Source organism: Eufriesea mexicana, unplaced genomic scaffold (genome assembly GCF_001483705.2).
Source record: "Eufriesea mexicana isolate 0111107269 unplaced genomic scaffold, ASM148370v2 scaffold58, whole genome shotgun sequence".
NCBI classification, from domain to species: domain Eukaryota; kingdom Metazoa; phylum Arthropoda; class Insecta; order Hymenoptera; family Apidae; genus Eufriesea; species Eufriesea mexicana.
The window spans coordinates 665,427-676,379 of record NW_016908222.1 but is presented as its reverse complement, the minus strand read 5'-3'; the positions used below and the strand labels follow the sequence as shown (position 1 = coordinate 676,379).

The 10,953-nt window shown below is 53.3% G+C and overlaps 2 protein-coding genes across 4 annotated transcripts in view; one reads left to right on the top strand and one right to left on the bottom strand.

The window, feature by feature from the left end:
* Nucleotides 1-10,953, top strand: part of Eip74EF (Ecdysone-induced protein E74) — a 183,786-nt gene that overhangs the window by 29,183 nt on the left and 143,650 nt on the right. The gene's annotated exons all lie outside the window — the stretch shown is intronic.
* Lsm11 (U6 snRNA-associated Sm-like protein LSm11) overlaps nucleotides 1-10,953 on the bottom strand; it is a 26,808-nt gene that overhangs the window by 7,785 nt on the left and 8,070 nt on the right. Inside the window, exons 3-4 of the mRNA XM_017909816.1 lie at nucleotides 8,968-9,104; nucleotides 3,212-3,350 (exon numbers count right to left, since the gene is read on the bottom strand). Of these exons, the coding sequence (XP_017765305.1) occupies nucleotides 3,212-3,350; nucleotides 8,968-9,104 (276 nt within the window). The remainder of the gene's footprint in view (nucleotides 1-3,211; nucleotides 3,351-8,967; nucleotides 9,105-10,953) is intronic.

Here is a 10,953-nt window from a genome sequence, read left to right as displayed (position 1 = left end):
AGTAGTAGGCAGCTTACCTGCGCGGCGCGCAATCGGCAGGAAGTCAAGGTGTCGGGTGGAATTAAGCTTTTCCGTTGTAACTGTTCCCCCGATGGAAAGGAGAGCATCGCGGTTAGAACGGGACGGCGAAAAAACAGCGAAGGTTGACGTCACGGAGAAACCGCGAACGAAGAGAATGTCGACGGGTCACGAGGTAAGTCTCGAAAGGTTGTTTATGTGCTGGCACGTGTCCGCGAAGCTCGAGGGGAAGCAGAAGGGCGTAGGGCGATACGGTTAGGAGGGAGCAGGCTAGCACGAGGAGTCGCTGGGACACGTGTACTCGGCAGACATCGATCCTGGAAGTTGCTCTTCAAGGTCGCTCGGCCTGCCACCCTCGCCGCTTCGTATCAACGACCTCTCGACCCCTCGGGATATCCTAAAGTACGTCAGTAGGCCAACTAACCCTGAACTCTCGGTGTACCGCGATTACTGTTCTAGCAGGGATAGCCTTTCAGCCTCGGAACAGGCGACAACTCGCGCTCGGCCTATATTTCCCGTTCTTCGCTTTTTCTCCCCCCGCCCCCTCCCCGCCCCTCGGCCCCCTTTGTCCCCCCCTGTCCCGTTCTCGCGACCGTCGATTAATCATCGCCGGCGCTGCGCCACGTCGACGTGGAAATCGTCGAATCGTTTCGTTGATTTACGAGCACGCGTCGGGACGCCTATCGAGAGATGCTTATCGCGGCCGGGAAGGGAACGACGTTATCGAGCTGGCCTGGAAGGAATCGAAGGATCGCGAGGCGATAAGCGGGGGAAGAGGGGGGGGTGATCCGTAATTCGTAAAAATTCCCGCCAACGTTATTCCGCCATGTTACGGCCACGGGGAGAAATTTGGGCTACGCGTGCTGCTGCCGTTGGGTGGTCGATAAGGTCGACGGCAGGCACGGACACAACGATATCCATTATCCGACGGCGGAAATGGCGGCGGATAAGCGGTGGAAGACGCGGAGGAAGGCGAAGGCCTCGATAAGACGCTCGGAACGAGGGAAGTTGCAATTGCGGACGCACGTGCGGACCGGCGTACCCACGTGAATGAATGAAAACGTGTGCCGAAGGTTGTAGGGTTGTAGCATGCGACGGAACGAGGAAAGAAGGAGGAAGATGGAACGGAAGGAAGAGGTGTGTGCGAGCGAGAGGGAAACGGGAGTAGTGGGAAGAGGAAGAGAGGACGAGCGAACCGGTGGAAAAGAGGAAGAGTGAGAGAGAGAGAGAAAGAGAGAGAGAGAGAGAGAGAGAGAGAGCGCGGTGGCGTTGGACGAGGAGAGTAGCGTGTGCGAGAGAGAGGAAAAAAGGGAAACGAACGACGCGAAGCACATGGGCCTTGTATCGAACGTAGCAACCACTATGTAGTCAAGGTCGGTCTTTGCCCCTTAGCGTAAAGGGGCGTCCTAAGGATGTATCCCTCGCGATACAACGACCCTTGGCCGGCGTGCTTCTCTCTTTCGGTGTAAATAGACTCGGCTAACGATACGCAGCGGCCTACCAGATGGGGGAAAACTTTCCTTAATTTTATCAATTCCGCGACACTCGCTCCCCGTACGTCATCATTGCGTGGCTCATTATTTAAAACAGATCGACGAACGGTCGAAATATCTACGGTGAAAATGTCTTAACCCTTTGAGCGCTGAGCTGTGCGACGTTAAGCGTGCGCTGTGGGACCCCCCGCTTCTTACGACGAAGCACGTTTCGGCGATATTCTGAACTAATTATCGTAAACTATTTCAAAATTATTATTTCATAAAACTATACAGCGTTCGTAGCCCAGATCGAATGTATGGGTTCATAGCGCTCAAAGGGTTAAATATCTTAAATTCGTCGCGAAGCTCGGCGTCGAAATATCGAAATCGATCATTGTTGTAGCTAGTCTCGGGATTCAGCTTTGCTGGGTGAAATGGAACCGGTGTGGACGTCGGTGAGCTTGCGAAAAGTGCCACCGTTCCGTCCCATTCGTGCATCAATTAGACGCGTAAATAGGAAGACGCGCGAACGTTCCATTGACACGGACAGTAGTAGGAGTCATTCATGGTCAGACGAGTGTAGGAAGGACTAAATTGGATTCTCGTTGGGCCCGAGGAACACATGCGAGCGTTACTACGCCTATTGATATGATGTATTAAAATTCTGGACGCACACGGCGCAACGCGTCCATTATGTATAATTTAAAAATTTACATGCCAATTTGTACATATCGTGGGATGAAAACATTTCGAGGCCGATTAATGGATACCGAATGTTTTCGCGAAACTCGTCATATACATATATCGTTAAAAATAATGTAACCCTGAACGGATGACGAATTGCCTCGGTCGTCGTTCGGTATCGGTCGCGTCGAGTATCGGCAAGCGTTGACGCACTGTGGAAACGCGAACCGTTCGTTGCGGGGAAAAAAGAAGGAAAAGGAAAAAAGAGAAGAAAAGGAAACGAGAAAATAAATAAATAAATAAATAAAATAAATAAAATAAAGCGAATACCGGGGAACAAAGCGAAACGAAATGGAGGGAAAAAGAGGGAAAGAAAGGTGAAAGGAGAGAAAGAAAGAGTATGAAATTGCTCCGATCGCGGAACGAAAAAATTTCGAAATAACTGTAAATTTTCCTTATTTTTGTTTTCCTCTTTTATTTCGACAGCGATTGCGCGAAACAGAGCGAAGGAGGGGACTTTTTTAGGTTATTCGACTTTTCATTGAACCCGCGACATTGTTTAGAATTGCCCGGCATGGCGGTAGCCTTGAGCGGCTGTCGGAGGTTCAATTTTTCCAGGGCCGTATCGCGGGCCGCGCGCGCGCCGCCGCCTTGTCGCGCTCGAATCACGGCAAGACGAGCCAAATGTCGGAGGTTACAGCTTTCAACCGCTTTTTATAGACCGTATTAGCATCCCAATGATTTCTGATTCATCGCAGATGCTCCGCGTGGTTATCTGCGCGGGAAAAATAAACGGAGACGTAATCGAGCCGATAATACCGTTTACACTGTCAATCGTCGCGCGCGTTTCCATTCGTCGAATTCGCCATTGCCACGCGACCGCGCGTTAATTTCATCTCCCGATGTTCGCGTCGTTCCGCTCGTATGCAAAACCAACGAGACCACGACGAGGATGACGACGAGAGCCGGGAAGAAATAACTAAAATAAAATTAAGAAAAAAAAAACAAAAAAAAACAGAGAAAAGAAGAATTACCCAAAGCAGGTGCTTTCCTCTTGACTTTACGGGTCCAAACCTCGAAGCAGTCCTCGAGCGCGAGGTTCCAGTGCTTGTCGAAGGCAGCCACGTATGCCTCCACGTGTCCCCTTATGCCGCGCGCGTTCCTGGTGTAGACCTTCGGCACAAAGGACGAACGATTATTCCTTTTAAATCGCGGCGAGTCTCGTGTTACCCGCTCGTCGTGGCGGTTCAACTGTTCCAGGTAAAGCCGGCTTCTCGCGAGACCAGGTACGAGAACGAGACCAAGCGAACGATCGTGACAGCGAGAGCGAGAGAGCGTGCACCGCTCTCCTCCCTCGAAAATAAGTGCACGAACGTAACGCGCATCTCGATCCGCGATATTCCAGATCGTACGTGTCCGTACTGCCGATGAGGAGGACGCGTCGCGCCTCGCGGCGCAGCACCGTCGGCTTCTTCGGGGCCCGATCGGTCGTTCGGGCCCGGAAAAAGGCGGCGCGCAATTTTTACGCGCATCTCCGCAACACTGTACGCGTAATTCGTACCTACGCGGGCTAATCGCGCGTTTCCGAACGAGAGAGAGAGAGAGAGAGGAGAGGAGAGGAGAGGAGAGCATTAACGCGACGATTACGAGAGATTGCAGAAGATGAGGATTATTCGCGTGATACGCGATTAGAAACGATCCTTCGCGACCGATCGCTGTCCAATGGCGAACCGGTTGTTCGTCGTGTCGAGGATTCTCGTGTTTCGAGAAAGTTCGATTAACGCACGACGTCGACGCGGAGTTTGCGGAGGAACGGTTTCCAGGAAAGCGTGCGCGGGCTCGACCGAACTTTTCCAATTTTCCAGACGATAATTGTATTAATGACAGCTGGCGCGACCGTGTCTACGAGAAAACGAGTGCCACTTTGTTGTTTGTCGCGCGTAGATATGTCGCGAGACAAGATAGCAGGCTGATACGCGGAAGTGCAGACCGTGGCAAGGCCCCCTTCAATGCCTTTCGCACTGATATATACCCAGCTTTGTCGCAATGAAAACTAATTGCGTGACTCTGACTCGCTCCTCCTCTCTCCTTTCCCCTCTCTCCCTCTCTCTCTCTCTCTCTCTCGCCCTCCACGCGCGCATCTGACGTTCGGTATCGTTCCTGGCGGATCTTTCGACGAATCCGTCCGCCGTTTTGCTTTTCCCTCTTCTTTCACTGGTCGTGGAATTTCTGCCGAGTTTCTCGTCACCTTCCCGTCGATCTTTTCCTGTTCCGAAATTGATCCGATTTGGAGAGACTAGCCTCGAAAGACTAGCCGTGGAAAGGTTCGATTAAGAATTCGCACCGCGACCTTACGATACCTTTCTTTCGCTGCTCGTCATTGACTCCGTGCACGTGTCCCGTACGTGCGCCAAACGCCATTGAGAAGCGACACGTCGGTCACGGCATAAGCTAGAACCGATTCTAGGAGTCCTCAAGATTCCTCCAGCCGTATCCTTGCTGGTCCGGATGCGGGGCAGGATCCGTCGATTAGCCGCGAAGGACGCCCGCGTCGTCCGGTTCGCAGAATCCTGTCAATCGCAGGTCCAAGGATCCATCGAGCCCGTCGACACGACGCCAGATGGCGAAACGTCGCTAAGACGAATCGGAGATCGGTTAGGCCTCGAGGTGCCTAGTTCGAGATTACAATTTGGCCGGAAAATTTAGGGATCCGGGGATACTAGTCGCAGTAGATCGAAGCAAAGTCTGATGGCGTGGATCATTTCTATTCGCCAGCGCGTAACAGCCGTGCAACAATTCGCGATGGCGAAACGTCGCTAAGACGAATCTGAGATCGGTTAGGTCTCGAGGTTCCTAGTTCGAGATTACAATTTGGCCGGAAAATTTAGGGCTCCAGGAGTCCTAGTTATCATAGATCAAGGGAAAGTCTGATCGTTTGGATCATTTCCGTTTGCCAGCGCGCAACAACTCGCGATGGCGAAACGTCGCGTCGACGAATCGAAGATCGGCTATCCCTCGAAATTCCCAGTTCGAAATTACGATTGGACCGGAAAATTTAGGGCTCCGGGAGTCCTAGTCGCCATAGATGGAGGCAAAGTCTGATCGCGTGGATCATTTTCATTCGCCAGCGCGTAACAGCCGCGTGACAACTCAGAATGACGAAATGTCGCGTCGACGAATCGAAGATCGGCTATCCCTCGAAATTCCCAGTTCCAAATTACGATTGGATCGGAAAATTTAGGGCTCCAGGAGTCCTAGTCGCCATAGATCGAGAAAAAGTCTGATCGCGTGGACCATTTCCATTTCGTGCAACAATTCGCGATGGCGAAACGTCGCTAAGACGAATCTGAGATCGGTTAGGTCTCGAGGTTCCTAGTTCGAGATTACAATTTGGCCGGAAAATTTAGGGCTCCAGGAGTCCTAGTTATCATAGATCAAGGGAAAGTCTGATCGCGTGGATCATTTCCGTTTGCCAGCGCGCAACAACTCGCGATGGCGAAACGTCGCGTTGACGAATCGGAGATCGGTTAGGCCTCGAGGTTCCTAGTTCGAAATTACAATTTGACCGGAAAATTTAGGGCTCCAGGAGTCCTAGTTATCATAGATCAAGGGAAAGTCTGATCGCTTGGATCATTTTCGTTTGCTAGCGCGCAAGAACTCGCGATGGCGAAACGTCGCGTTGACGAATCGGAGATCGGTTAGGCCTCGAGGTTCCTAATTCGAGACTACGATTGGACCGAAAAATTTAGGGCTCCTGGAATCCTAGTCGTCATAGGTCAAGGCAAAGTCTGATCGTGTGGATCATTTCCGTTCGCCAGCGCGCAAAAGTCACGCGACGATTCGTAATGGCGAAACGTCACGTCGACGAATCGGAGATCCTTTAAGTATCGAGCTTCCCATTTCTAGATTACGATTGGATCGGAAAATTTAGGACTTTGGTAGCCCTAATCTCGATAGATCGAAACAAAGTCTGATCGCGTGGATCATTTCCGTTTGCCAGCGCGCAACAACTCGCGATGGCGAAACGTCACGTCGACGAATCGAAGATCGGCTATCCCTCGAAATTCCCAGTTCCAAATTACGATTGAACCGGAAAATTTAGGGCTCCGAGAGTCCTAGTCGCCATAGATCAAGACAAAGTCTGATCGCGTGGACCATTTCCATTCGCCAGCGCGCAACAGCCGCGTGACAACTCAGAATGACGAAACGTCGCGTCGACGAATCGGAGATCGGCTATCCCTCGAAATTCTCAGTTCCAAATTACGATTGGACCGGAAAATTTAGGGCTCCGAGAGTCCTAGTCGCCATAGATGGAGGCAAAGTCTGATCGCGTGGACCATTTCCATTCGCCAGCGCGCAACAGCCGCGTGACAACTCAGAATGACGAAACGTCGCGTCGACGAATCGGAGATCGGCTATCCCTCGAAATTCCCAGTTCCAAATTACGATTGGACCGGAAAATTTGGGGCTCCAGGAGTCCTAGTCGCCATAGATCGAGACAAAGTCTGATCGCGTGGACCATTTCCATTCGCCAGCGTGTAACAGTGACGCGCAACAGTGACACGAGGACTGGCGAGGACTCGCTGGAGAGGGCAGGAGCGAAATCCGTCGGGGGGTAACGAGGAATCTCGCGTGACGGCGAAAAAGGACGGCGGAGAACGCGGTCGAAGGAATAGAAATCGCGTAATGACCATCGGCGATTGTCCTCGCGCGAATCATATTCGTCAACTGTCCTTTTTTCTCGTACGCGCGATCCCGCGTTACATAACCGCGCATTATACAAGATATTACGTAGGAATGCGTGGAAATGACGAGGCTGCTGGAGATGGGTCGCGATGGAAGGAAAAATGGCGGACGCTTTCTTCGTTAATTCGAGAAGCGATCCGAAGGACGAGCGATCGATCGGCGATACAAAGTCTTCTTTCCGGATGCAGGCACATCCGAAGGTTAGAGATTAGGATCTGTTGCCAAGGACGGTGGTCGGAAGATACGCAGGCTCTCGATGCGTTATGGCGGTGAGAGGACTCGGTCGAGGAATAGCGTCGCTCGGGATGACGGGCGACGCTGCGAATGAAAGCTAATGAAAGTAATTAATCGAGAAACACGTTCCCGTCTCTTATTAAAAGCCTCGGGATCCGAAAGGAGTTTAATTAGGAACTCGATTCCGCTCATTGAGAATATCGAATATAGACAGGCGCTTCCGCAGGAAGATCAATTACATCAATTTAACGATTAACCTTTTTTTTTTTTTCCTTTCCTGCCCGACAGTTCAGATCTTCCGTTCGAGAGAAGCTGCAACGGTGCCGGGTGCATTCGAAACGTCTCGCGCAATGGTTAATAACCGAGTTAAACGACGAGAGGGGGAGCGAATAATCCCTTTGAGAGCGAGTTTCCCGGATCGATGGCAGCGGGTCGCGATCGAAACGTCCACCCTGTAATTATTTTTATCCTCTGGAACTCTCGCGTCCAGGTCCCGAGCCTAGGCCTCGAGAGCTAGAGCCTCTATAGCCCGAGCCGTTTATTTCGGAGCGTGTTCGGGAAACGCGCGAGACTGGCGCAACACGCTTCCTGCTTCTTCATCGCGAATCCCGTTCTCCCGCGTTGGCTAAACGCGCCGCCTAATTATGGAAGTAGGAAGCAACGCGGACTCGATGCGACAGGAAGTGGATTTTTCCTCCTTTCGTCGCCAGATAGGACAGGTCTCGGGTGACGAGGGGCGCGCGGCGCGCCGCGATTTCTCCTCGTTCACAATGACGCCTGGAAGAGAAAGAAAATCAAACACAAAGACCTTGCACGTTGATTTATTTTCCGGCCGCGAGAAAAATGGCTCGCGATCGTTGTCGGGGACTGATACGATCCAGAAACGTCTTCACGTGATTTCATCGGATCGCCGTCTGACTCACACGCGATATTCAGTTTCCCCGTCGAAGAAGAATGCCGCCACCAGCCACGGCCAGATTAAAAACGCTTGATACGCGAGCGTCCTCGCTTTCTCGTTACGCAACCATTCGGATAAAGTACCGTACTTCTCGTTAACCTTGCCACGTCCGATCTCGGCGAAAAAATTTCACCGATTTTCCGCCAATGGGTCACGCGACGGGGGTCCCGGATGACCCGGCTAACCGCGTCTGTGCTTTTCTTTCCCCTTTCCCTCTTTTCCTTATTCTTCTCTCCTCTCGTGGAAAACGGAGAGAGGCGATCGTCCGAAGAGGCCCTTCTCGAAATGAGTTTTTGGCCGCGCGCGACCTTGTCTTTTCGAAGCGTCCCTCGAAAGAAGGGGAAGATCAGGGGCGTAAACAGGACGAGGAAGGCCCCGGTTGTCTCCATGGAGACGAGTGTTGACCCGAACAGTTTCCTTTCTCCCTCCGCCCGTACCTTTCGGTCGTTTCCAGCCCTCGTTTACCTTCGAAGGGCTCGCGCACGTGTCTCCCGGTCGCGAAAGTGTGTCAGCCGCGTGTGCGTGCGCGCACAATGCCAGGGGTCAGGCAGAAATGGCAGGCGTGGGTGTTTACAGTGCCGCTTTCAGGACTACCCTCGAATTTCCATCGGCCGCCAAAGAGTAATCGGGATCATCCTCCATTCTCGTCTCTTCTCTCGCATTCTCTCTCCGCGAGGTCCACGCCCTTTTCTTTTCCCATTTCCCATTTTCGCTTTCGATTTTCGAAATTTTCTCCACCGACCGCGTGATCCTATTTTTGAGTCGCTCTTTACTTCGTACGCGACGACGTGGAATCGTAGATCGTTGATCGGCGCGGCGATCGGTGGAAAAATATCTCGAGTCGTGACCTACCTTAACGCGAGTCCGACTTTCCATGTATCCGTGTAGCATTCCTAACGGGCCGAAGGTTCTTTGCATTTTCGCGAGGACGTTTCTTCCCTCTATGCTCCACTCTCGTCCTCCTGTCGTTGTTCTGCCAGTCACGGGCTCTGCACATGGCAAAAACACGGCTGATTCCAAACCTATTCTCCGCGTTCCTCGCAGTTAAGACAGTCGAAAACCGCGACGGGGGCTCGCCGCGCTATTCCGCGTACCCTGGAAATAGACGGGTGGCGCGGGGAAGGATAAAAAGCCGGTGGGGGATCGATCACCGAGGGGAAGAAGGAGGAAAGCAGAGGTGAAATTGGCGGGTATCTCGAGAGATCGCGATCGCGGGCTAACGAGTGGACGCGTTCGGCATTATCCCGGTAGATTTTTCCAGGCGGCCATAACGGCGTGCTAATAAGAATTTATGTGGCTCTCGCGGCTCGTCGGTTCGCCGACAAATCATCGTTCATCGCTGTATCCGCGCGGCGCGCAGACGAGCGCTCGCCGATAGCATCGTGCGCTTCTAGTCGGCCGGTTTTTGCTCGTTTTTCCCGCCACCGCGGGAAGAGAGACGCGAGCCATTACGCATACGACGAACGCGGCCCCGCAACGAGGACGACGCCGAAGACACCGACGACGACGCTCGGCCAGCCGTGCTTCCCCGGCGAGGAAAAATCGAATTTGTATGCGAGCTACGCGAACCGAATCGCGCCAACGGAATATCCTCGAGAAGCCCCGGAGTCTTCTTCCTTCTGTCGATAACGCGCTCGCCTTCGTGGTCGTGGTCGTGGTCGTGGTTGCGGCGGAAGGTAAAAGAGAGAAAGACCGGGAGGGAAGGGGTATATACGGTACTGCCGCGGCAGCGACAGTTATTTATGGCAATAAATATTTGATTACGATAAATTACGTAGCGGCCAGAAGGCACGCGAACGTCCCCCTCGTAATTTCCTCCACGTTCCACGTTTCGTTAACTATTCGTAACGGCGAAAGTATTCACCGTGCATGACTGGTCGTCGCCGGCCGGTGGCTCTCCAACACACCGAGCAACAGCCTCTGGAATACGATCGCGCGTTTAGCGTAAAAACTGATTTCGGATCGGGGAAGCGCGTAGCGGTGGCGTCGGATGGTGGGGGCCCGCGAGAAGGTGGCTCGGCCCTGGCCGGCGTGGCGCGGAAAGAGGAACGCCGCAGAGTTACGTAAAGGCTGGCTCTGCTCTATACACGCGCTCTGCCATACGCTCCGCGCACACGAGTGCACTTATTTCGCCGGTGTGTGCGCGCTCGCGCGGCCCGTCTCCTACGTGCGCTCGAGTGTACTCGCGCGTACGCGTACCTCTCGCGCTCACGCGCCTTTGCTCCTTCGTTCCTTCCTTCGTTCGTTCGTGGCTAGGTGTTGCGCGCGCGCGGGCGCGACAGCGCGAAAAGAGCGGATCGAGTGCCGATGGTGCACGCGCGCGCGAGCGCACGAGCGCACGATGCACTCGCGAGATCGACGCTGCCAATTGGCTTTCTCCGATAACTTTCATCCACCTTAAAGCCACGCTGCCCCTCGTCCTCCCCCCCTCGCCCGCCCTCTTTGCCAGCCCTCCTCGCGCTCGCTTCTTTTCCACCTTTCTTTATTCCTTTCCGCGTGCACCACGCGCCACTTTCACTATCGTCGCGATCCAATTCCACTCGACGAAGGCGACCAGAATCTAACGCGGCGCTGCCGCTCCGCACTCGCGACCATTTTTCGAGACCGCCGTTCTCTGTTCCGCGTTCGGTGATTTCTAAAAATAAAAATGTCGGCAGAGAGCACGAGCCGCCAGGCGGCGCGCTCGATCGGCAAACGGAACGGGAGAGAGAGAAAGAGAGAGAGAGAGAGAGAGAGAGAGAGACCGGTAAAAATACGTCCGCACCGAACCGTGTGCCGCGAGCTCGATGGATTTTTCGAAGAAAACGCGATCGTCTTCCACCACGGGCGCAAGGGAAA